General features: G+C 43.9%; 1 protein-coding gene across 3 annotated transcripts in view; it reads left to right on the top strand.

Annotated features, from left to right (window-relative positions):
- The window catches only part of ANO4 (anoctamin 4), a 250,595-nt gene that overhangs the window by 109,985 nt on the left and 113,082 nt on the right, over positions 1 to 27,528 (top strand). For all 3 annotated transcript variants that reach the window (XM_063447227.1, XM_063447226.1, XM_063447228.1), the window contains 3 exons: positions 8,320 to 8,484; positions 16,808 to 16,908; positions 25,596 to 25,640. In XM_063447227.1, coding sequence (XP_063303297.1) covers positions 8,320 to 8,484; positions 16,808 to 16,908; positions 25,596 to 25,640 — 311 coding nt within the window. The remainder of the gene's footprint in view (positions 1 to 8,319; positions 8,485 to 16,807; positions 16,909 to 25,595; positions 25,641 to 27,528) is intronic.

The raw sequence follows: 27,528 nt of genomic DNA, 5'->3' as shown, positions 1-27,528 counted from the left end.
GAGAAAGGGATAACCTATGTGGCCATGACCTTATCTGCAGCTAGTGAAAAGGACATTGTACTCCTTGGCGGTCCTTATAGCGCACGGTTTCAGAGCAATTGACATGAAATAAACAAGTTAGCCTAAACATAAACCAAACAAAGAAGGAAAAAAAAAAAAAAAAAAAAAAAAAAAAAAAAAAACATGTATGCAGGCTGTTAAGTCGAACGTGCCTGGAGCATCGTCCAGATTGTCGATATTAAAGAGTCATAGACCTTAGCGGGGTAAGGTCGGGTCAGGTGTGCCATAACAGTCAGTGGGATGTCTCCAATCGTGTTCTGGGGCGAGTTGGATCCTCAAGTCTCCGGGGTGAGGCGTGGGTCGAGTTCATCGGCAGGCTCGGTATGTGTAGCTGGTTGGTCGTCTGGGGTTTAAGATATTGTGTAACAGTCTCTGTAGTTAAAGTCCCTCACCGTGGGGTGAAGTCCCAAAGAAAAAGGGGGAAAGAAAAGAAAAATTCGCAGAGGCCTTCAGGTTGTAGCAGGGATGGTGGATGTTCCGGCTTGTCCTCTTGGTACGAATTCGGCCGCGCTTGCGTTTTCCCAGCTTGGGGGGTTCGGGTGATTTCCCTTGGGTGCTAGTTGGGGCAGTGTAGTCTGAGGGAGGCCGAGCATCCGCAAGATCTCCGGTGCTTCCTGCATGCTGTGTAGCTTATGTGTGTTATCGCCCTTTGTTATCAACAGAGTGTGAGCTGGGCCCCAGCGATATTGGACGCGTTGCTCCCGTAGGATTGATGTGAGCTGCTGCAGGGATCTCCTCCAGGCCAACGTAGCCCCCGAAAGGTCCGCATAGAACGATAAGTTCATGCCCTCGAAAGGGTAGGTCGGCTGGGCCCTAGCTGCTGTCAGGACTGCGGTTCTGTCCCTCTGGGTTTGAAACTGCAGGATGATATCCCGGGTGGCCGATTCAGGGGCCTTAGCCGGTTTTGGGATGCGGAACATGTCGTCCAGCGTCGCCGCTTTGGCATGCTTTGGAGTGAGCATTACCGTGAGGAGCCGTCTCACAAAATGGGGTAGTTCAGATTCCGTTACGGCATCTGTTACGCCTCTGATCTTGAGATGCTTCATTCGACGCTTGTCCTCCATCTCAGCATACCGCAGGTCCTGCTGCTTAGATAAGTTCCTCAGCTCTCTAACCTCCTGCTGTAAGTCTTTAAGTTGTCTTGCTTGGGTTTGCGTAGAGTGTTCTACAGCCCCTATGCGTCCATTGAGGCCTGTTAAGGTGTCCCGAATCGAGGCCACCTCTGCCGATATTTTTTTATGGTGGTCCGCCATTAATGCACTGATGGCCTCCATGCTCACCGGCGTGAGGGCTGCAGCTGGAGGAGGGGGCTGCGGTCGGGTCGGTGGAGACTTGAGGGCGGCCTGCATAAGCTCCCCTTCCGCTTCATCTGACGATTCGCTGTAAAAATCCGAACAACCCCCATGGAGGGACGCCATGTTAGGAGTTGAGGCTTCTCGGGCCCTCCGCCACAGCTCACCAATATCCGTGCCCGGGTTGGTTTTTTCAGGCTTCATTTTTTTCGTTTTACGCCCCATCTCGTTGGGGTGAGCAGCTGAGGCTATTCGGGTCAAGTTCTGCCTGATTTTAAGGTTTTTAAGTGGGTTTTTCCCGTTGTCTGGCTCGGAGCTCAGCAACCCTGCGACCATCCGCTACCGTGGTTAGGCCACGCCCCCCGAGATTTGTTTTTTTTAAGGTTTGTTTAACTGAATAAAAGCCCACTGGAAATCACTAAATCAATCAGTGGAAATAAAATCACTGGAAATCTGCAGTTGCAGTATCAGTTATGCCTGTAAATTACTATTGCAATGCAGTACATGCATTGGGAAGTGAGAAAAGGTATTGCTTCACTTTAAGTACATTTTCCCATTGTGTACTTAAAAGTGGGGTATGCCTGTATTTAGCTCACTGGAGCTAAATTCAAGAGGCAGCAATTGCCCAGACGACCTGCCTTGCAAAGACTTCTCATTGAGCTGTGTCTGTGATTGGACAACCCCAGAAAGCCCGTGTTTAGAATGGCTTCAGATAAGAGATTTGCAGTTTTTGCAATCTGTTTTTAGATATACCCCCCAATTAAAGAATACATCATTAAATGCATGCATGTTTTCGTAGGGTGAATATCTACTAATTAGTGATTTTTTAAAAATTGTGTTTGGGCAGCTGAGAGTCTCTTTAGAGATCTTCAGGCCATGGTTCACTATATTCCAAGGTATATGTAATATTTTTTTTAAACTGCATTGATCTGTAGAAAGTAAAAATTTTTTCATGTACCTTGTTTCCTTCGAGTTAGTGGAGTTTTGTATATGAACACCCAGTCCCATTATTTCCAATAGGGAGTCAGTTTAGTAGATAAAACCTTAGTAGCAGCTGCAAAAACAATTTCCATATTTTTTTTTATAATTTCTTGCTTGGGGTATGCCATCGATTCCGGAATTTCAGTTCATCTCACATTACATAAATCCTTTTTAGTGATAAATCGCATAAATATCGTTAAACAGCGTGTATATATTGTAACACATCATCCCTTGTGTGGCAAACCTTCTAAATGCTTATCTGGGGAAGGAAGGATTATTTTTGACAGTTCATATATTGTTCTCAGTTCAAACCAAGTAGAGCTTGTCACCAACAAATGATATTTCAGCAGCAAACATAAAAGACTTTAAGAGCTCTTTCCAACTCTTTATATGTGTATAGAGCAATAGCACAGTGTTCACTATCTGTCAAATATGTCATCATTAGAACAAGCTGCGTACAAAAGGAGTCTGGAGGATCCTGGGAGAAAATGTAAATGCAGTTTGCTCTGTAACCTGAAAAAAAAGAACATATAAAAATTATACGTTTTTTTAAAAATTTATCGTTGGCTGAATGTTCCGTGAAAGTTAAGAGCGTGATTTTTTTTTTTTAAGGGATATTTTTTTTCTAAATCAGACATTTCAATGACCCTTTATTCCAAGCAGTTTAATGGCTATGGAAAAGTCAACTTTCTAAAAAGTTTTACAAAAGGTAGTCTTGGAGGAATACATATCAAAGGAAATGTAGGAGATCTAACAGATGCGATGATCAGAGCACAAAGTTACATAAAAATGAAAAAAGGTGAGCACAAAGATAATACTCAGATGCTAAAAATATATTACAAGTTTAAAAGAGTTTAAGTGCAATGATATTTAGTTTGAATCCTTTCCAAATCTCGCTATTTTATTACAGACTAAAGTTTTGATCCTAAAACTATCTCCTACACGGTCTGTTCAGCTTAAGACTTGATGTCCTTCTTTGGTCCCTGGGTATTAATTTAGGTATAAATGATAGATACTTAGTTGTGTGGGTACTGATGTGTTTGTACATTAAAATGATTGGGGCAAAGAATCTCTAATGAAATGAGGAAGGTGTTTCATACATGAGTAGTACTTTAACAGGATTGCCCAGCAATTGGTGTAAAACTGAGCACAATAGTCTTAAAGGGACACTGTAGTTACTATAACCATTTCATATGTTTGAAGTCCCTGGCATTGACCCTTTATTCAGTGTTAAACCAATTTTTTAAAACCAATAACATGATAAAGAGGTGTATTGTTTAATAGCCGTCACCAAAACCAAATCAATTTTGAGCAGTCTAACACTGACCAACTCTGACCACCCACAGTCCGGCCCCTTCTGGAGGTGTGACTAAGGCAGAGAATGCACACTTCCTTGTAGTTATACCCATACCCATACCGACAATGGGAGCTCCGATAGGCTAAAAGAAGTCAGCTGATACTCTCAGCCAATCAAAACTGCCCATTGCTGCTCAGGCCAATACTTCCTCATTAGCCAAAGCAGCACATAGGGGATGGGCTGGTAATGACTCTTGTTTAGCTCTTTAAACAGGCCTGACCAAGCGCTGAGGGACATTGGCACTGGAATCAGGTAAGTGACAAAGGGCTTTTTAACCCTTTAAACGCTGTGGGTGGCAGGGGTCACAATAGTGATACTCATCTTCTCAGTAGATCCACCTAGATATAGATGATATTTAGCACCTTTTGAAAAAATCTGCATGAACCTAGTTTAAATGTGAACCTCTAAATTATCCAATTATTAGTGTTTTGTTTGCTGGGTTTTTAGAGAAACTGACTAATAAGGAGATCCTGCACATTTGCCATTGCAAGGAGTGGTCCATAAAAGTGTAGTAGTGATATTTTAGGTACATAATGCCCTAACAATTCTAGAGGTGAAGTGTATCTATTTAAAGGGACTCTCCACAGCAGGTTACGATGTCCCTTGGCGCTGGGTCAGGCTCCACCCACGCTCCCCATGCGCGCTCATCAGACCTCCCCATAGGAAAGCATTACTCAATGCTTTCCTATGGGGATTCCAGCGACCCTGGAGGTCCTCATGCATAGCGTGAGGATGTCCAGCATCGTTCAAAACACTTTTGGGGTTTTAAGAACCCGGAACTCCCTCTGGTGGCTGCCTAATAGACAGCCACTAGAGGAGGACTTAACCATGCAAGGTAATTTTTGCAGTTTATAAAAAGGGTTAAGGGTGGTCGGAATTGGCACCCAGACCACTCCAATGGGGGGAAATGGTCTGGGTGCCTGGAGTGTCCCTTTAATGATAAGGGTGACAATATTAATTAATGTGGATAATGAATATGTAATTAAAGATTTTTTTTACAGGTCCCTCAACAAGTGTAGCATCAGCAGAACCAATGAGCAATAAAGAGCTATTATTATCTCCATGAGCTATGTTTAGTGGTCTTGTATAAGAATCCCCTATGTCTTACTTAAGTGTCCATCTGCCTGTGTCCATGAATTGTAGAGAATTGAGAAGGGAATTTTAAAATATAGGCTAAATAGCCAAGTCGGGAAAATAGCTGAGTTATCAATTTTTTCCAGTTAAATTATTTTAATACTTATTATATATTTTTTTTTATTTTTATTTTTTTACCAATTACTTATAAACTAAAAAGCCCATACTCTTGTCAGTTCTCTGCCAATCCCAGAATAATGAAGAACCCTGAGGATGCTGAAGTAGTATGAATTCAATTACCGTATATACTCGAGTATAAGCCAAGTTTTTCAGGAAAAAAATTTGTGCTGAAAACCCCCCCACTCGGCTTATACTCGAGTCAAGGTTTGTATTATGGCAACTTACATTGCCATAATACAGACAGGACCGCCGGGCTCATTACAAGCCCGGCGGTCCTGTTGGGGGCTGGCAGAGAGCTCTTACTTACCTTCACAGCAGCTCCTGTCAGCTCCCTTCTCCTCCGTGCAGCTCCCCTGTCAGCTCCGTTCTGCTCACAGTGTAAGTCTCGCACACAGACCGCGAGACTTACACTGTGAGCAGAACAGAGCTGACAGGGGAGCTGCACGGAGGAGAAGGGAGCTGACAGGAGCTGCTGTGAAGGTAAGTAACAGCTCTCTGCCAGCCCCCCCACTGAACTGCCAATGCCACTGGACCACCAGGGATTAACATAGCCCTCCTCCCTGGCCAGGCAACAAGCAGGGAGGGGGGACAAAAAACTGTTTAATAAAAAATAAAAATATTAAAATAAATATAATAATAATAAAATATAATAATAATAAAATAATAATAATATAAAAATAATATAATATTAAAACAATTATAATATTAAAATAATATAATATTAAAATAATAATATTAAATTAAAGAAATGTAAATAAAAATGCCCTCCCCTCACCCAGTTTACACACACTACACACACACTGCATTCACACACACAAACACTGCATTCATTATATACACACACACAACACACACACACACATTCTGCATTCATTATATGCACACACTACACACATACACACACACACTCTGCATTCATTATATACACACACTATACACAAACACACACACACTCTGCATTCATTATATACACACACAACACACAAACACACACACTGCATTCATTATATACACACACTGTAAATAAATATTCAATTAATATAATTTTTTTAGGATCTAATTTTATTTAGAAATTTACCAGTAGCTGCTGCATTTCCCACCCTAGGCTTATACTCGAGTCAATAAGTTTTCCCAGTTTTTTGTGGTAAAATTAGGGGCCTCGGCTAATACTCGGGTCGGCTTATACTCGAGTATATACGGTATGTTGATTTTTTTTTACAAATGCTTATGAGTAAGATATTTGCACATTCTATGGATTTTAATGTCACATCTACTAAAAATTCTAGAATGTATTTGTCAGTCTGCGTTGATTATTCCAAACCTGACAGAATGATTTTCAAAGGATATGTAAAATAATCTAATCGTCATGCTTAAATCAAAGCAAGTTGAGTTACTGTGGGATTTCTAGCAATCTGACTATTTTTACTAAACACAACTGTTAAGGAATCGCTCCTATATTCGTGAAATGAGCCAAATTCATGAACAGATTTTAATATTTATTGTTTTTTGCCTACTAATCTGATACTAAGTTCCTGAAACGTCAAACACTTGCCCCACAAATCCCCCAAATTAATGCATTATATAAATAATACAGTATCAGTTTTTTCCTATTCCTCCACGCCATGTGCAATGGGTTAGTGTTTATGAGCATGTGACCCTGGGATCACTGCTAATACAGCAGAGACCTACGTCACTCAATATCCCGAGGACTCCAGAAGCCTGACACTCTTTTCTCTGACACCATATGTAGCAATGTCCGTGCTAAAAAAAACTGTTAGATGGAGTTAAAGGACCACTCTAGGCACCCAGACCACTTCAGCTTAATGAAGTGGTCTGGGTGCCAGGTCCAGCTAGGGTTAACTAATTTTTTTATAAACATAGCAGTTTCAGAGAAACTGCTATGTTTATCAATTAGTTAAGCCTTCCCCTATTTCCTCTAGTGGCTGTCTCACTGACAGCCGCTAGAGGCGCTTGCGTGATTCTCACTGTGAAAATCACAGTGAGAGCACGCAAGCGTCCATAGGAAAGCATTATGAATGCTTTCCTATGTGACCGGCTGAATGCGCGCGCAGCTCTTGCCACGCGTGCGCATTCAGCCGTCGGGGAGGAACGGAGGCGGAGAGGAGGAGGAGAGCTCCCCGCCCAGCGCTGGAAAAAGGTAAGTTTTAACCCTTTTCCCCTTTCCAGAGCCGGGCGGGAGGGGGGTCCCTGAGGGTGGGGGCACCCTCAGGGCACTCTAGTGCCAGGAAAACGACAATGCTTTCCTGGCACTAGAGTGGTCCTTTAATACTCAAAGGTTATTCACCAAAGTGAGAATTCAGAGTGAATTTAAAATTTAAGGCCATAAAAGCCAAACTGGATACATTTTCTAAGTCAGCCATTCTTCCAGTTCGGCTACTTTGGCCTTAAATTCCAACTTCAGTGAAAAAGCTAGTGAGTATTGACTCCATCTAACGACACCTGCTCCCTCTATACAGCCAACTATACACCTCTCCGTCGCACAGCTCACAATGACTTATGCAGTTTGGGCACCTTCGGAATATCATGGCCTGTCAGAGTATATTCAGTAAAAATGTGTCTCTTACCTAGATTTCTCTACGCATTCCAGGCACTTCCCATCCCCTGCAATAAAACAGACATACGGACCTTGTAATACGCAATAGATTAATTTATCTGGAATGACCGCAAACTTCGCATTTGGCAAACCACACTATACATCCCAAAATCAAGAGGAGGGTTGGGTCTCCCTAACTTTTTACTTTACCAACAGGCAGCTTACCTGGCCCAAATACAACATTGACACCTCCCGCCGCACGAGAAAAAATGGGTAGAACTTGAACACCTCATTTTTAGTCTAGACCACCCTCTGTACATATCTTACCAAGACAACATAGGCGTTTACCACCTCCCACTTCCCTTACCATGTCCTATTCCATTGATCTCCGGGATCGTCTCAGAGAAAGATTTGACCTCTTGACTGGTCTATTGCCTCTAACTCCAATACTCTGAAACAAAGTATTCGCTCCAGGTGTAACACGCAAACATTGTGCACAATTCAAAAACAAAGACATCTCCCGACTTGGCTACTTATATCCAGATGGTTGGAATATTCAGACATACCAAATACAAACACTTTAAGAACATTTGACTACGTTCACATATTCCCCAACTATTAAACAAGCAGCCACTTCTATATTGACACCCTTTGAATGTGACTGTGTCGAATTCCCACCCAGAAAGGGTCAAATTTCTGATCTTTACTTGACATTAGAAACATTAGGTATCCCTGGAAAGGACATTGTATAGAGCCCCCAGTTTAATAGTTGGTTATTTTACTAGTCTCTGAATAATTATTGCATATATTTTCTACTTCAGGTTTTGAGTGCACCAGATAAAGCCAAAACAAATGGGTTGTTTTTTAATGATGGAAAGTGTCGTATTGACTATATTCTGGTATATCGGAAATCCAGCCCGCAGTTTGAAAAAAGAGAGGTTTTTGAAAGGAATATTCGAGCGGACGGACTGCACATGGAGAAAGAGGTATGAATGTAATATGAATATTGTCTGGTTTAGCTTAAAGCGATGACGGCTAACCAGTTTTCTTCAATGACCAATTGTCTGTTGCCACATTCGACTGTATCTTCTCATTTTAACAAAGGATAATAAAAATAATTATCATCAAAATAAAGGTCGAGTGTGAAAACAATAGGAAACAAAAAAAAACCAAAAATAATATACTAGTGTATTGTATGATTGTGCCTTGATGACAATCGTTACAATATGCATATATGATAAAAGAAAAAACACAAAATAGTGTGATACTGCAAACAATAGAAATATATATTTTAGTGATATTCCAAATTTGAAGTCAGAGTAGCCAAAATGAAAGCATAGCTCACTTAGAGATGCTTTCCAGATCAGCTATTTTGGCCTTAAATGTTAAATTCACTTGGAATCGAACTTTAATAAACAACTCTCTTTGTTCTGCCCCCCCAATAAAGCATCACTCTATTCCCCATAACTACGACGTATTGTAGTGGTTATAAGCAACAGATGATGAGTGTTTGCTGCAGTGTACTGGTAGCTCCTCCACCACCCAAAGCTTAGCTTAGCCTCCCCCCTCCAAATAATGTAAAATGTTATTTTTACGTTACCCATAAAATTAAAACTTTGGATGGCAGTGACTTTGGGGGGCTTGCAGCCTTTCTTTGCTTTCCAAGGTTAAATAACTTTCTCATACTTTGAGGAGCATTTTATAGGCCTGGGTGCATGAAGCGTCCTGTGTTTTTTTCCTTTTTCAAAAAACTTGAAAATGGTGTGACAGATGCAATGGCACCCATAAAGTCCTTGCATCATTACTACCGCAACGCGCTGTAGTGATTATGGTACTTAAAGTGGTCTTTTAGCTCTTTTTTTGTTTTTTTCAATTTTGTTTTTTGTTTTTTTCAATTTGACAATTTGTATTTTATCAGAGAACATGCTTGGGGTACAGAAAGGAAAAAGGGAGGGTAAGCAGTTGAGGTACATAGATCTCAGACATATCTTATACATTCAAGAGCATATCTAGTCAGTTATCCTTGTGGGATTTCCTCAACTTCCCTTGGGACCTTGGTCAGATTTGTTTTTCCCTCATGACCTTGGGTTTGGTTTGGAGTGGGGGAAGGGGGAGACAGGGGAACGGGTTGCAGGAGGAGGAAGGGGGAAATAGGCTACGGAAGCCCCATGTCTCCCTGTGTCTCCGTTGTGATTGTCAAACGTTACGTGGCTTTCGCATCTATTCCCCTAGGTAACTATTCGACTATTTACAATGTGAGTGTTTGTTCCACTATGCCCTTTTTTTTTTTTTCATTTAGTGTGTTAGCTGGTTTTACCTCAATGTCTACCTTCGTACCTTGGTGTTAGGAGTTGTGGCCTCTCTACGTCTGAGCAGTTAGGTATTAGGCGTGTTACTATCAATCCTCCGTGTATTTTTTTTTTTCTTCTCTCCTCTTTCGTTACTGTTCCAACTCGTCCCCCTCCCCCTCTTTCCTCAGGTATGCCTCCCATATGTTTCTGGCTTCCACTATGTGGTTTGTTGGGTGTATCAGCTGGCTAGTCTTCGTTTCATATGCTAGGTTTAGGGAGATCTGTTGGATAAGGCTAGATCTCTCTGGCGGCTGTCTTTGTTTCCACCCTCTGGCTATCAATAGGTTGGCAGCTATCAATATATGATATATTAGGCCGGCATGTGCTTTTGGGTAGGGGTCAATTGATATGAAAAGTAGGGCATTTTCTGGCCTCAGATTGGTTCCTGTGTCCAGTGCCCCTTGTATCACCCCCTCAACTACCTTCCAGTATCCCCTGATGGCCGCCCAGGTCCACCAGATGTGGAGCATTGTGCCCTCCTCTTTTAAACATCTCCAGCATAGCCTCGAGGTGTTGGGATATATGGTTGCCAGTCTGGTTGGCACCAAGTACCACCTATATTGTATCTTGCGCATTAGCGCTAGGTGGGATGCGCATCTGGATCTACCTTTATGGGCTATGAAGTTCCATTGTTCTACTGAGACGACTGTACGCAAGTCCCTATGCCATGCCTCTCTGAATTTGTCGGGCTGCGGTCGTGGCTGTTGAGTTGGGTCATTGAGTATTGCATACATGAGTGAAAGCGGTTTCTTGGGCATTGTCATAGATTCACATGCTTTCTCTATACATTGCGTATGGGTCGGGGTTGTCAGGACAATGGAGTTTGTCAGTATTCCTTTTAGTTGTAGGTAGGAAAATATCGCTCTTTGCGGTAAATCGTAACTTTGTTGCAAGTCGGGGAATTGTTTTCCTTGATTATAGAGGTGTCTAACTAACGTGCATCCTCGCTCGGTCCAAATACGGTGTTCAAATGTGGGATTTGCCATGTGTATGCAGTATATTGGCGTGGCCAGCGCCCATTTATCTGTGTATCCTAACTGTGGTTTGATCAGATCCCAATTTTTTAGTAGGATTGCTGTAGTGGCAGGTGTGTCTGGGGATTGCGGGCGATGCCTATGTGGAACCCAGAATAGGTATCTGAGGCCCTTGGGGCAAGCCCACGTTGATTCTATCTCCACCCACTGTGGTGGGTTATGGGCTGTGTGTGCCTGCAGGGCGGTGGTCATCAGTGCTGCTCTATAGTATGTTCTCACCTCTGGTAGGCCTAGCCCTCCCTGCGCTAGGGGTTTGGTGAGTATGCTTGTGGCTACTCTGACTTTCTTATGTGCCCACACGAAGCTAGTGAGAGTTCTTTGTAGTCGTCTCAAGTACGCGTTGGGTAGTGGGATCTGTAGCGTTCTAGTTAGGTACTGGAATTTCGGCAGCAGCATCATCTTTACTGCCGCCAGCCTTCCCACCCAGGACATAAACTTGCTATCCCAGTTCTTCAAGGTATCGCTAAATTCGTCTAGTAACCTCCCGTAGTTTAGATGTAAGAGTCTCCTAGGGTCTTTTGGGATCTTCAGTCCCAGGAAAGTGAGGTGGTCATCCATCCAGTCCAGCGGGAATGACATTTTTAAGTTTTCTGCGGTATCGTGTGTTATGCCAATCCCCATTGCTTGCGTTTTTGTTACGTTGAGTTTGTAGTACGATTGCTCCCCATGTAGTTCTATTTCCCGCATTAGGTTTGGGAGTGACAGGTATGGTTGTGTAAGTGTTAGCAGGATATCGTCCGCGAATAGGATCACTTTGTATTCCCTTTCCCCTATCTCCAGGCCATGTATTGCGGGGTTTTCTCTAATTTTAATCTCCAACGGCTCCAGTGCCAACACATAGAGCAGCGGAGACAGGGGGCATCCCTGTCGCGTGCCGTTTGTAAGTCGGAACGGCTCCGACAGGAACCCCGCATTCAACACTCTTGCCGCGGGCTCGCTGTATAGGGCTCTAACGGCTGACACAAAGCCATAAGGGATGTCAAACCTACCCAATACCTCTTTGAGGAACCCCCAATGTAAGCGATCAAAAGCTTTTTCGGCGTCGAGGGAGACCAGTAGTCCCCCCCGCCGCCGGATTTTTAGGTAATGGAGGATGTTAATAACTTTCCTGGTGTTATCCGTCCCCTGTCTTCCCTTTATGAAGCCCACCTGGTCATCATGTATTATGTGTGGGAGGATTGCACCTAGTCTGTTAGCGTACAATTTGGCGTACAGTTTTGCATCTGTGTTGAGAATGGAGATGGAAGTTTTGTGGGATCGTCTGGGTTTTGTTGGGTTTTGGGAGCGTAACGATGTGAGCGGCTAGTGTTTCTTTGGGGAGTTCCCCTTTTTGGGTTGCCTCTGTGAATAGTCTGGCTAAGTATGGTGCAAGTGTTGTATTGAATTTCTTGTAGTACTGATTATCGAATCCATCTGGTCCTGGGGATTTCCCCGTTGGGAGGCCTTTAATTAATTCCTCAACTTCTAGAACTGTTATTGGTTTTTTAAGGTCTAGCTGCTGTTGTGGCGTGATCTTAAGTAGTCGCACTCCATCCAAGTAATCTCTAATGCTTGTTTCCGTCGGATGCCTGACCTGTGTGTCTTGTTGAATGTTATATAGCGTTGAGTAGTATGTTGCGAACACCTCGCTTATGCCTTTTGGGGTGCGTATTTTTGTTCCCGCTTGGTCTGTGACATAGGATATTTTTTGGTTTGCCTGTCTGGATTTTATTCTTTGTGCTAACAATTTGCTTGCCTTATTCCCTTGTACGTAGTGGGTTAGCTTGAGCTTCTGCATGTCGGTGTTGAGTGTTTCAAGTGCGTGTTGGTGCATAAGTCTTGTAATCTGAGTTATCCTAGTTTTTGTCTCTAGGGTTGGGGTGTGTTGGTTGAGTCTGTTTAGGTTGTATAGTTCTGCCTGCCATGCTCTAAGTTGTGCCTGGTTTGTCTTTTTCACATAGGCTGCCCTTCTGATCAGTAGGCCTCTTGCTACTGTTTTGTGCGCGAGCCATAGAGTTGAGTCTGAGACATATTTTTTTAATTCTATGGTTACTGGTGCGTGGTCTGACCACGTGATCTGCTGTATGTCGCTATCAACGATTTGGTCTAATGCCGAACCCGCTAGGAGGAACCCATCTATTTTAGAGTAAGAATTGTGTACCGCTGAGTAGTGGGTATAAGCCCTTTCTGTATGGTGCGTGACTCTCCAGGCGTCATAGAAATGTTGGTCATGGAGTAGTTTTGCTATGGCTCTACATTGTCTCTTCAGGGGGCGGTGATGTTTGCTATGTGAATGTAGGGTGGTGTCTGTCTGCGGGTCGAATATGTGATCCTATGATCGTGATACCTTTCTGGGTTGTGGCCGTCTTAGTTAAGATTTTTTGCAAAAAATTCCTTTGATTGGTATTCGGGGAGTACATATTTACAATGGTATATAGCATATCGTTAAGCAGTCCTACGAGTATGATATATCTACCAGTCGGATCTACGTCTACAGTCTGCAGCGTGAATGAGACGGTTTTGCTAATGAGGATGGATACTCCTCTGGCTTTAGTGGGTGCCGTGGCATGGACCTGTGTGGGAAGTCTTTAGTTAATATTGCTGGGTGGTCATTGTGTCTAAAATGGGTTTCCTGGAGGCATAATATGTCTACTCCCAGAGTCCTAACCTTTCTGGTGAGAAGATGACGTTTTACCGGGGCATTGAGGCCACTAACATTAAAGGTGCATAGCTTCACGGTGGTCTGTGAGGTTGGTATCTCTCGTACCTGTGAAGCTGGTCAATGTATGTGAGGGTCACTGCCGTCCCCAGCTCTGTCGAGCGGAGCAATGAATCCCTCTGTATTTTCACTGGTATGCTAGTGGGGCCTGCGGAACAATCTGGTATTTGGTTGTCATTAGGTGGATGAAATATCTCCGTGGTGGCTGGGGTCGGGTCACCCATTAACCCTTTCCCATCCTCGTGAAAACAATATTGAACAGGTGGTATACATGCAATACGCAAATCAACATATAACATAACAGCAACATAAACAAAAGTATTTACAAGGGTATTCCTAAGAATTATTTGTGCCATTAATTCAGCGTGGCACTGCGTTGTCGTGCCTTGGGGGTAGAGGCTGAAGGTCTCATGTCCTGTGGGAGCTTTCTCCCTCTACAGCTATGACTTGTGTGTTTGTTGGGATGTCCCAACTAGTGATCATAGCCCTGCAAGTCTTGCTACAGTATTTTCTGTATTTATACAGTTTTTGAGTTATCTGTTTGCATTAGAAGTTTTCTTTTTTTTCACCAAGCTGGGTTTCGGTGTGAGGTGGGTGTGTGGCTGCCCCTCCGGCAAGCTATCTATCTTTGGGCGGGTGCGTCTGGCTGAAAACATTCACCCCTATATAGTTGGTGGCGATTTTTAGGTTAGAGGTTGTGTTGATCTCAAGCTCATATAGTAATGTGTGATCCCCCGCCTGCCCCTGTGCCCCATCGTGAGCACTACAGTTACCCAGTGTAGTTGGTGTAACATTTTACATTACCCTGCCCCTAGGTTGATAGTCCTTCACCCTGTGTTGCCTCAAGGCCCTCACACATTCTCTTTAATTTATCTCCGCTTCGCCTTCTTCCAGTCCGGTGAGGCTCTGGTGCTGCTTCTCTCCTGCTCAACCGTCGATGCGGGTTCGATGTTCCAGTCCCTTAGGATGCGATGGCCTTCCTCTGGGGATCCAATGGTGGTGGTCCTCCCTTCCCGCATCACCAGGAGCTTGGTGGGGTATCCCCATCTGTATGGGAGGTGGTTGTCTCGGAGCTGAGTGGTTATATCTCTGAAGTCGCGCCGTCTCTTTAAGGTGTATGAGGAGATGTCTGAGTAGATGGTCGTCCCTCTATATGCTGCAGGCATTTCTTTCCGTTTTCTGTTTGCATTCAGGATAACTTCTTTAGCATGGAAGTAATGCATTCTTAGCAGGGTGTCTCTTGGCATGTCTGGGGTAAGAATTTTGGTTTGGCGGTTCTATGGATCCTGTCTAGCAGGAGCAGGTCCAGCGGTAAGTCTGGAGCAAGTTCTTTTAGTAGGCCCGTGACATGGGCGCTAAGTTCTTCATTTTTAACCGTCTCGGGTATCCCCCTTATGCAGAGGTTGTTGCGGCGTGCCCTGTCCTCCATATCCGCTATTTTAAGGTCTTGGTCGTTTAGTTGTGCGACCAGGCCTTCCACAGTGTCTGCAAGTGAGTTGTGGGCCTCCGCCATTTCTGTGATTTGTTCTTCCGTCCGCGATGTGCGTTGGCCTTGTAATTCTGTCTTGTAATTCTGTCTTGTAATTCTTTTCTCAAGTCTTTCATGGCGCTGTCCATTTTTCCCACAATTTTGTCAGACATTTCGTCCAGAAGTTTCCTGAGGGAGCTATGTGTCAGCGGGTTGTCATACTCCCCTTGCTGGGTATCCGCGCCATGCTCCTCACCTGCGCCATCTTGGGCCTGCTCAGGCTGTTGTGGAGTCTTCCCCTGTCCCGTCCTGGAGACGAAGAAATTATTATTTTCACCCCTGTCCCCTGCTCGCTTGCCTTTGGGTTGAGACATTGTGGCTCTGGACTGGTCCAGATTTCTCTTTGTCGGGCTTAAATTGCACCTTTATAGCCATCGCGGCACAGAGTTCTGTCTACATGCGGCTGCTCCGGTCCGCGTCCAGGACACGCCCCCTCGTAAATAATTTACGCTCTGCTGAATTCCTTTACAGATTATTCCAAACATATAGGACTCTTTAAGCTCTATTATTTAATAAGCACCCAGAATGGGTGAGCATTCCAAGTGAATGTGTGATTGTTCCACTTTCAAAAGCTTTCTCTATCGTGTGTTGTTAGTGGCCAACCTTACTCCTACATGTCTGCATGATTTCATGAAATAGACTATGAATTTATGAAAGTGTCTGCAGAGGCATTGATCTTCACGCTGTCCCCATGAGACCATATGGGATGGGGCCACCTGACTTCCTATCATGCAGAACATTTCCCAAGGTGATATTTTTTGGAACCTCTAGACTTTTGGTGACACAATTTACTCAGGGCTCTTTGATTTCGTTCCACATCACCACAGAGCAACAATTACAAAAATCCCTTTCTTACTTGGTGGTGTAGCATGGAGAGGGAGAGCTTAGCTACTGTCAAGAGTTGCATTGAACATTTAGCATTATGACACTATGTCGCCCATATTCTCTTACGTACGGCAGTTTATGACTAAAGATAGCAGGGGGGATGAAACTATGCCTTGTAGAACACTACTATCCGCTTACACCTCCAGGAAAAGCCTATTCATCTAATGGAGAAGAGTAAAGTATAAATGAGAAAAATCAAACCCCTCTCTTCATGTCGAGTCTTGATGTAATTTACTTTCATTTTGGATTCTTTGCAACACTGGATGCAAAAGATGCAACAGAGGGGAGGATGTTGCAAACAGGACTGGGTTGGGTTTGGTCCAGTGACTGTGCATTATTGATTATGTGGTGGGGACAAGCACCCTTAAAGGGGGCCTATCAGCATGGCACAACTGGCAACTGATCTGGTCAGCCTCACTTGGTAGGCCACTCGGACATGAGGATTTCTCTGTAATCTTCCACTCTGGGATACTGTAATAGTATCAGCTTGTTGCTAAGGAAACTTGAAATGATCTTTGTATTGCACATTTACATCCCCTGCATGGCAGCCTAGGAGTCTATGGTGCGTAAGTTATTAGAAAGTGCTTTAAAATCTGTAATGGTTTACACAGCTTTATATTACAAAATTGAACAGTTTTAGCTAAAAAAAAAAATTTCATTGCATCGTAATCTGTATAATAAATGCTGTTCATTTTCTCAAAGTTCTTGATTGAGAAGTAAAGCTAACAAACATCATAGGCAGAAAGAAATGAAATCGATATGAGCATTACTTTTTTTGATTTTGCTCTCCGTTTTGGTGTTTTCTTATTGCAGTCGTCAATCACAAACAGTGATATCATATTTGTGAAGTTGCATGCTCCTTGGGATGTCCTCGGAAAATATGCTGAGCAGATGAATGTGAGAATGCCTTTCAGGTAGGTAGTTACATTATAACAGTGTTACATCTTCCAGAAGAACACCAAACAGCTACTGTCTACAGGAGGTATCACGAGAACATTCATGTAGACTTTATTACGCAACACTGTTCCAAAAATATTTTATTTTACTGCATGATATATCATTTTCATGTTTTCATTTAAGCTTATCAGTCTGCTTTCTGATACATATAAAAAAAAATCCACAAATACAACATGCACATTTTACATGTATTTTTTTGGCACAAAACTATGGGTGTCAGACTTGATTCTTGGCCACAATAAGTGGTATATAGGAAAGTAAAGGTCAAGTACTCCTGTAATTCTGTGTTTTGTTTTTAAAAAAACTACCATAGAGTGCCCGTTAATTTTTGTGGAAGGAGGGCATAGCTCCGAAGTGTTCCTATTTAATAGCGATAGTCCCTATTTTGGGATCAAATCCCCCTGTCTCTTTTCTATCCTAATGTCCCTCTATTCTAGAAGTTCCATGTTGTGTAGAGCTATAAATATATTTAGAAATCAGTGTGTGTCACCAAGATACATTGTTCATTCTCTAAATTACATTTCAGTTGTATAAATTGTTATTAGGAAGTCAGTTAGAATTTCTCAGAACAGAAATGCCCCTCACCACGTTGCCACTCACAGCCCTAAAATTGGGGGCATTCCTGTTTGAAATCTGATGCTTAGCAGACTGATCTCAGAGCAATGTTTTAAATATTCTTATTAAAGGATCACTATAGGATCAGGAACACAAACATGTATTCCTGACCATATAGGGTAAAAGCCACCATCTAGCCACCCTGGGCCCCTCATGCTTCCATAAATATAGCAGAATCTTACTGTATTCAAGCCTGGAGCTGTAGCTCTGCATGCTGTTTGCCTCAGAAAAACAAGCTGTCTGCTGATATCATCAGAAGTGGTGGCCTGATCCAATCACAATGCTTCCCCATAGGATTGGCTGAGACTGACATAGAGATGAATTCAATCAATGAATCTCTATGAGGAAAGTTCAGTGTCTGCATGCAGAGGGAGGAGACACTGAATGTTTGGATGCATTTTAGGCAGCCATGACCCAGGAAGGATCTCTAACAGCCATCTAAGGAGTGGCCAGTGAAGTCACTAGGCTGTAATGTAAACACTGCTTTTTCTCTGAAAAGACCGTGTTTACAGCAAAAAGCATGAAGGTAATGATTCTACTCACCAGAACAAATTCAATACGCTGTAGTTGTTCTGGTGACTACAGTATCCCTTTAAACCTTGGTCCCTTTCATCAGTTGCAGAATTTTTCTGGATTGATGTGTTAAATTTGGGATAAACACTACAGAATGCAATTGAACATTTATGTAGATTGGTCTAAAATCTAGCACGTGTATCAAGAAATGATCCAGTCTTGATAATTACCCAATTTTAATACTAAAAAATGCTAAATTTTAATTCTTGCTAATTGACAAGCTGGATTAAATGTACACAGAGTAATTGCAAATGTAGCCAGTGGTGTATCCTGGTTTTGTGCTGCCCTAGGCAGGACAAAACTCAGGCGCCCCCCTCCCACCCACGCCACCCTCACCCAACCCTCCCCCCCCCACCCGCGCCACCCCCACCGAACCCTTCCCCCGTCCCGCCTTCTAAATACACACACACACACATTCACTGACAAATACGCATACACTAGGTAACAGAAACACACTCACTAGCAGACACACACACAGTCTAACAGACACACACACAGTCTAACAGACACACACTTACAGACACACACACTGACATACACACACACTAACACACACACACACAGACCCACACACATACAGACATACACACACACACACATACAGACATACACACACACACACACATACAGACATACACACACACACTAACAGACACACACACAGACACACTAACAGACATACACACACTAACAGACATACACACACACAAACACACACACAAACTAACAGACACACACACAGACCCACTAACAGACATACACACACTTACAGACATACACTTACAGACATACACACACACACACACACTAACAGACATACACACACACACTAACAGACATACAAACACACTCAATCACTCACATATTTAATACATTTTTTTTTTTTAATTTAACCCCCCCAGCCTCCTTACCTTTGGGAAAGCTGGGGGGGGGGATATCTGTCTCCCTGGTGGTCCAGTGGCTGCTGGGAAGTGCGGGTAGGTGGGCGGCCGGCGAGGGAGCACTTCCTCTGAGCGGTCTGCTCAGCTCCCTCGCGCGCCGCAGAGTGATGCTGGGAGGCGGAGCCGGAATATGACGTCATATTCCGGCTCCCAGCCTCACTCTGCGGCGCGCGAGGGAGCTGAGCAGATCGCTCAGAGGAAGTGCTCCCTCGCCGGCCGCCCACCTACCCGCACTTCCCAGCAGCCCGCCGGCCGCCCAGCATGCCTTGTTAGCCGCAAGGCTAACAAGGCATTTGCCCTGGGCATTTGGGGGCGGCTTTTTTTGCCGCCCCCTGAAAAATGCCGCCCAAGGCAAATGCCTTGTTTGCCTCGCGGCAAATACACCCCTGAATGTAGCCATGGGTTTCAAAATTCATTTAGGTATCAGCTTGATTCCCTGAGGTTACCCTGCACACAGGGGAGGATCCAGAACCCAATCTCGTCAGGGGCACTGGTAGATTATTTAAAGGAACAATCCATGCACAATAACCACTACAGCTCTATGTAGTGGTAGTGGTGACTGGAGTGCCATGCTGCCCTCCCAGAATGTTATCAAGCCATTTTAGAACAGTTTGACAACTTACCTGGGGTCTGCCGGGATAGGGGCTGTAGTAGGGGAAAGAACCTGTAGTGGGGCATAGGGGCAGTAGTGCAGTAGTGTGTGAGGAGTGCAATGTGTGTGTGTGTGTGAAGAGCGAAGTGTGTGTGTGAGGGGTGTAATGTGTGTGTGTGTGAGGGGTGCAATGCTTGTGTGTAGGGTGCATGGAAGGGTGCAGTGTGTGTGTAGGATGCATTGAGGGGTGCAGTGTGTGAGGGGTGCACTGTGTCTGAGGGGTACAGTTTGTGTGTGTGGGGGGTACAGTGTGTGTGAGGGGTACAGTATGTGTGAGGGATTCAGTGTGTGTGAGAGGTTCAGTGTGTGTGAGAGGGGTGCAGTGTGTGTGAGGGGTACAGTGTGTAGGGCAGTGTTTGTGTGGGATGGGCAATGTGTGTAGGGGGGGCAGTGTGTGAGTGTGTGTGCATGGGAAAGTTATTGTGTGTGGGGGTAGAGGGGGAGAATAATAAATAAATATATATACATTTTTTTTTTCCAAATTAAAATAATCATTATATCCCCCCTCTCTTCTTATCTTTGCTCAGGGAAGGCGGATCTTTCTCAATCCCTGGTGGTCCAGTGGAGAATCCCTGGCAGTCCTCGTGGTGAGTTAACTCTAACCTGCAGCGCCTGGGCTAGAGTTCACTCTCGCGAGATCCGATCATTGCTGTGGTAACAACATTCATTCCGTGCTCGTGAGAGGAGGACCTGGAGGAGCTGCAGGCTGAACTCCTGGGTCCTCTCTCCCTCCCCTGCCGGCTGCCAGCAAAGTGCCCATTGGCTGGAGAGGAGATCTCTGATCTCTCCTCCAGTCCATGTAGGCACATAGCAGGGGAGAGCATCGGCTCTTTACTATTTTCTCGTTGCCCCCCTGGATCCACCACTGCCTGCACAGTGCCAGTTTATCTATTGGTGTGATCTACAGTTTCTGGAGATATTTCCCTGGTCTTCTCACTAGGAAACAAACCTGGAACTGTGGGGCAGGACCCACAGACCAGGGCTGTTCTGACAAATCCAGGACTGCTAGCAAGTATGCAATTTCAATTTTTTTTTTAATGACCAGTGCTGTGTTTTACATTACCGTATTTATGGGCGTATAACACGCACTTTTTCTCCCTGAAAATAGGGGGAAAATGATGGGTGCGTGTTATACGCCGATAACACATATTTACTTACCTGTCTTAAAGCGTGGGCCGGTGTTCAGCGTGCACCGCGGTACTGGAACTTCAATTTCAGGTTCCGGTTTCCGGCGGGACTGAAAGGAAGTGTGCACACTATTGCACACCGCCGGAAATCGGAACCTGAAATTGAAGTTCCAGTACCGCGATGCGCGCTGTGAAGCCGGCCCACGCTTCAAGACAGGTAAGTAAATATGGGACAAGAGGGAAAGTGCACTAGGGGACACTATGGGCGGGGGGGGACACTATGGGAGGGGGTGGAGAATACTATGGGAGGGGGGGAAGAATACTATGGAAAGGGGGGGGGACACTATGGGATGAGGGGGGGAACACTATGGGATGAGGGGGGGAACACTATGGGATGAGGGGGGGATCACTATGGGAGGGGGTGGAGAATACTATGGGAGGGGGGGAAGAATACTATGGAAAGGGGGGGAACACTATGGGATGAGGGGGGAACACTATGGGAGGGGGTGGAGAATACTATGGGAGGGGGGAAGAATACTATGGAAAGGGGGGGAACACTATGGAAAGGGGGGAATACTATGGGAGGGGGGAAGAATACTATGGAAAGGGGGGAGAACACTATGGAAAGGGGGGGGGAACACTATGGAAAGGGGGGGAACACTATGGGAGGGGGTGGAGAACACTATGGAAAGGGGGGGAACACTATGGGATGAGGGGGGGGAATACTATGGGAGGGGGGGAAATTTCCTGGAATTTCCTTCTGAAAATGAGGTGCGTGTTATACGCTGGTGCGTGTTCAGTGGCGTACATACCAGGGTCGCAGGGGTCGCGGCTGCGACCGGGCCCGGCCCACCAGGGGGCCCGGCCGCCCTGCGACCCAGGTATGTACCCACAGGGCCAGCCTCTTCTGCTGGGGGGCCCAGGAGCCGGCCACCTCCGGGCCCCCCGAGGCTGGCCCTGCTGTCACCCGGCTGGCTGGCGGGCGCGCACCGCACTGAAACCGGAGCCGGAAGATGACGTCATCTTCCGGCTCCTCCGGCATCAGTACGCGGCGCGCGAGGGAGCTGAAGAGGGAGCACTCAGGGGACAGTGCTCCCTCGCGCGCCCGCCAGCCAGCCGGGTGACAGCAGGGCCAGCAACACCACTGGACCCCAGGGAATCCCCCCAGCTCTCCCACAGGTAAGGAGGCTGGGGGGATTAAATAAAAAAAAAAAAAAAACAACTTTGAGTGTGTTAGTGTTAGTGAGTGTTAGAGTGTGTGTGTGTTAGTGAGTGTTAGTGAGTGTGTGTGTTAGTGTTAGAGTGTGTGTGTTAGTGAGTGTGTGTGTTAGAGTGTGTTAGTGTTAGAGTGTGTGTGTTAGTGAGTGTGTGTGTTAGTGTGTGTGTGTGTTAGTGAGTGTGTGTGTTAGTGTTAGTGTGTGTGTGTTAGTGAGTGTGTGTGTTAGTGTTAGAGTGTGTGTGTTAGTGCGTGTGTTAGTGTTAGAGTGTGTGTGTTAGTGTGTGTGTTAGTGTTAGAGTGTGTGTGTTAGTGAGTGTGTGTGTTAGTGAGTGTGTGTGTTAGTGTGTGTGTTAGTGTTAGAGTGCGTGTGTTAGTGAGTGTGTGTGTTAGTGTTAGAGTGTGTGTGTTAGTGAGTGTGTGTGTTAGTGTTAGAGTGTGTGTGTTAGTGAGTGTGTGTGTTAGTGTTAGAGTGTGTGTGTTAGTGAGTGTGTGTGTGTTAGTGTTAGTGAGTGTGTGTGTTACTGAGTGTGTGTGTTAGTGTTACTGAGTGTGTGTGTTAGTGTTAGTGAGTGTGTGTGTTAGTGAGTGTGTGTGTTAGTGTTAGTGTGTGTGTTAGTGTTAGAGTGTGTGTGTTAATGTTAGAGCGTGTGTGTTAGTGTTAGAGTGTGTGTGTTAGTGTTAGAGCGTGTGTGTTAGTGAGTGTGTTAGTGTTAGTGAGTGTGTTAGTGTTAGTGAGTGTGTTAGTGTTAGTGAGTGTGTGTTAGTGTTAGTGTATGTTAGTGTTAGTGAGTGTGTGTTAGTGTTAGTGAGTGTGTGTTAGTGTTAGTGAGTGTGTGTGTGTGTGTGTGTGTGTGTTAGTGAGTGTGTGTATTAGTGAGTGTGTTATTGTTAGTGAGTGTGTGTGTTAGTGTTAGAGTGTGTGTTAGTGAGTGTGTTAGTGTTAGTGTTAGAGTGTGTGTTAGTGTGTGTGTTAGTGTTAGAGTGTGTGTGTTAGTGTGTGTGTCTGTTACTGAGTATGTTTGTGCGTCTGTCACTGAGTGTGTGTCTGTCAGTAAATGTGTGCGTCTGTTCATGAGAGTGTGTGTTTGTGTGTCTTAAGCACTTACCTTTCTCCAGCGCCGGACTCCCTTAACGCTGGGGATCTCTCCGTCCCCATCTGCCTCTCAGCTCCGAATGCACATGCGTGGCAAGAGCCACGCGCGCATTCAAACCGCCCATAGGAAAGCATTACTCAATGCTTTCCTATGGACGTTCAGCGTCTTCTCACTGTGATTTTCACAGTGAGAATCGCAGAAAATCCTCTAGCGGCTGTCAATGAGACAGCCACTAGAGGCTGGATTAACCCTCAGTGAAACATAGCAGTTTCTCTGAAACTATGTTTTCAGCTGCAGGGTTAAAACTAGAGAGACCTGGCACCCAGACCACTTCATTGAGCTGATGTGATCTGGGTGTCTGTAGTGGTCCTTTAAGTGTATGTGTTTATGCATGCACTGGCATACATACCGCGGTCGCACGGGTCGCAGCCCTGCGACCAGGTGCCGAACGCCATGTGTTGCGGCCCCAGCCTGCGCAGAGTAAGCGCTTGCGCGGGGGGAGGGGGGGGCCCGGGATCAGTTTTCGCACCGGGGCCCCATGGGTTGTGTGTACGCCACTGTGCGTGTTATACGCCGATAAATACGGTACCTAAAAGAGAAAAAACGAATCGCACTCCAATCACATGAAGATCCGGGTGCTAAAATGGACCATGGGCCAGCATCAGCCCCAGGGAGTATATATCAGTGGTAGAAAGAGGATCCAGGCACTCCAAGTGCCTTCCACAGCACTTCCACTGAGAGATCCAAGACACAGTGTGACTTGGTAATGTAAAAATCAGTGGTAGAAAGAGGATCCAGTCACTCCAAGTATTTTCAATTGTATTTATTTGGATACTTGAGACACTGCAATGTTTCGACCCCTGAGAGGGTCTTTGTCAAGCTTTACAAAAACTCTTTCAGCGGTCGAAACATTGCTGTGTCTCACTTATCTAAATAAATACAATTGAAAATACTTGGAGTGCCTGGATCCTCTATCTACCACTGATTTTTACATTACCAAGTCACACTATGTCTTGGATCTCTCAGTGAAAGTTCTGTGTTAATGATGGCAAAATAAACACACTTTGAAAATGGTAGTCATTTTGTTTGCTATCTACACACAATGTCCCTAGGAAAGAAAAAGAAAGTTCTTTTGATACTTGGAGCTTTTGTTTGCATTGTAGGTTGTTCTGTTTTTTTTTTATTTTTAATTCCTCTGTGATTCTGCGTGTTTTTTTATAGCGCGATAATGAAGTACCTTTTAGACAGTCGGCAGGATACAGGTTTTGTACACAAATAGATAATCACACAAGTTGGAGAATATGTCTCTTAATGGCTCACTAAAGGTTATTGGGGACAAGTGCAAATAAATTATTCATGCATAATTTATAATTTATGTGCTCCTCTGTTGCACTTATATTAAGTAGGACACAGTTCAGAGCCTCGTTTTTCCTAGTCAAAGCATTGTAACATTGAATTGAATTCATTATGGCCAATATTGCCAAACAGAACACAGAATAGATTTGTAAATGTGATTTAGTGTAAGTGCAGTAGAGTGGCACACACACACATGCTCTTGTAAACTCTTGTAAACCCATTCATCAAAGACATATTGTCAATAGTCTATTGAATCTATTGGCCTACACATGCATGTATACGTGATTCTACAAACAGAACAGCACAATAAAGATTGAACTAACTGAATTATCCAGAATGACTTTTTACAAATTTTATTTCTGTATCTACATCCCACCTCTGCTTTAATATACAGGGTTCATTAAGATTCAGATTCATTCAGATAAGGAATAGTTATGTCAGTTATAAATTTAAAACCAGCTTCTTTGCCGAGTTAAAGCAAATCTATTGTTGCTTCTAAACCATCTTGTGTGGAAATACTTCCATTTTATTATTAAGTAGATTGGCTGTCCAATGTCGAATTATCCCTGTACTACACAGTATTTTTTATGTAGACCCAATGGGATGGAGGCTTCATAGATAAGGCTTCAGCTTAAAATGCAAACGTTAGGCAAATTTAGGAGTAAAAATATAAAACTGGATAAATCACCATGGGTACTGATGGAATGTTCCCATTCCCGTTGACTGCTACACATTAAGAACATCAATTTTATTTTATTTTATTGACACATTGTGTTGGTACTTCAAGAGGTGGGGAACCCTTGTTATATTCAAAAAGTGTCAACGCTTTTGTGTAAATAATTAAAAAATTTAATTAATATAAATATTCCCTCCCCTTTAATTATTAGTTAGAAACATGAATACAACAGCTTCCTATGACTGTTGTCTGTGTTAATCTCTCCTTCTAGTCTCTTCCTCCACCTCTTACAGGCTTCTATCTTCAATTTCCTTTGCTTCCTTGCTAGTTCAGTACTATAACTGACGATGGGTTTTCTTCTCGACTGGCTTCATTTTTGCTGTTCTTCCAGGAGAAAAATCTATTACCTGCACCGACGGTACAAGTTCATGAGCAGGTCAGTAAATTCTATTGTACGCTCTGAGATACATGTGTTGGCAAACCTTCTATTACTGATCTTTAGAACTTGTGATCCGCATAGTCTTTAATGTTTTATAGTTAATCAACCATCTGATGCACCCATTTTAGTGTGGGCCTATTAATGGCACTGCTGTGGTGTTATCAGGAAACCGGATAATTTGTATATTGTTAAAATGTGTTTTTGTTTGACAGAAAAAACCCTCCTGATGGTGTCTGAAGAAACATTTACTGTAGTTTGAAAAAATGGAATTGTAGGCTGTTCTCTAAAAATTAGGATAGATGACAGACTTGCTAAAAACATCTTACTCACTATTTTGCAAATAAACCCCTTATTTTGTGAAACTTTAAAGGAACACATGGCACCATAACCACTACTGTGAACTATAGTGGTTATGGTTCCAGAATTACCTTGTTGCCAACCAGCTCTCCCTTCCCCATTGTAAGTAGTCAAACCATTTTTGAGCAGTTTGATTTCATGGGGTTCACAGGGCACTGCTTCCCGCCTCTACAGTTTCTGGAGATATTTCCCTGGTCTTCCCACTAGGAAACAAACCTGGAACTGTGGGGCAGGACCCACAGACCATGGCTGTCCTGACAAATTCAGGACTGCTGGCAAGTATACAATTTAAAAAAAAAAAAATTAATTACCAGTTCTGTGTTTTACATTACCAAAAAGAGAAACAACGAACCGCACTTCAATCACGTGAAGATCCGGGTGCTAAACTGGACCAAGGGCTAGCACCAGCCCCAGGAAGTAGATATCAGGGATAGAAAAAGAATCCAGGCACTCCAAGTATCTTCAATTGTATTTATTTGGATGAGCGAGACACTGCAACATTTCGACCCCTGAAAGGGTCTTTGTCAATACTTAAAGTTTTTTCAGCAAGAATTCTCGTTTGCTCTCCTAAATTAAGCTCTTACGTTGAGAGTGATCAGCCCTGCAAAGGAACTTGCTGCTCCCAGGAGATGGTAGTGGAGGCAAGGAAAGCAGCTGGTGGACCCTAGATAAGACGTAAAATAATTCTAAAATGAGCTCTAGTGTTGCTGGTGCCTGAAGTGTTCCTTTAACTTTCTGTAGCAAATGTTCCATACAGAGCAATATCAACCCATCTTAAGAAGACTTCAATTTAAACTTTGATTAATAATTATGTGCTATAGTGTTGAAAGATACAGACATGCTAAATGAATAGATCCACACTCTTCTAATAGAAGCAAATGTTTCTTCTCTGTTTGTTCCAATATACCTGATGAGTATTCTTTTTGACCATTTTAGCTCTCAATAGATTAAACCCTTAATTTAAAGAGCAATGTTACAATTTGTTGTCATCCTGAAGACCTTATACCAGCGTGGAATGCCATGCTTGTTTAGCTTTGGTAGCTCCGAGCAGCCGGCAGTGAATATTTCACTGGGTCCTTCTATTTTGGAATGAAATCCTTAAAAAAACAGATTGTTATGAGAACATAGACAGTGACTGGCCTTTAAGGGGTTAATGACAGAGTAGTAATAATCATTGTGATTAAGCTCTTTGTAACATGGCTGGTTAGGGTCGAAAAAGTATTCCTTAGTACTTGTAGCTACTATGACAATGTCTTTTTGTAGTGTCAAACGTTTTTATTCCCAGTGAATAAAATCTTTGCAATCTTCAAAAGCATGATGCTTCTGAGTATTTGCAATATGTTGATACAATGCTTTCTTAGATTGGATTATCTCATTAATTCAACGGGTCAATGTCATCCTAGAGTTTCTCATAGAGCTGTGTCAATCCACCAGAGGGCACGCAATATTCGTCTCTCACAGTCTTCACAGATGTACCAGACTTACCCTTGCCCTGTATATTGTTGGTCCGCGTGCCCTCCTCTGTCCC

The sequence above is a fragment of the Pelobates fuscus genome, chromosome 3 (genome assembly GCF_036172605.1).
Source record: "Pelobates fuscus isolate aPelFus1 chromosome 3, aPelFus1.pri, whole genome shotgun sequence".
NCBI classification, from domain to species: Eukaryota; Metazoa; Chordata; class Amphibia; order Anura; family Pelobatidae; genus Pelobates; species Pelobates fuscus.
The sequence above is the reverse complement of the archived record's forward strand: the minus strand, read 5'-3'. Positions and strand labels throughout refer to the sequence as shown.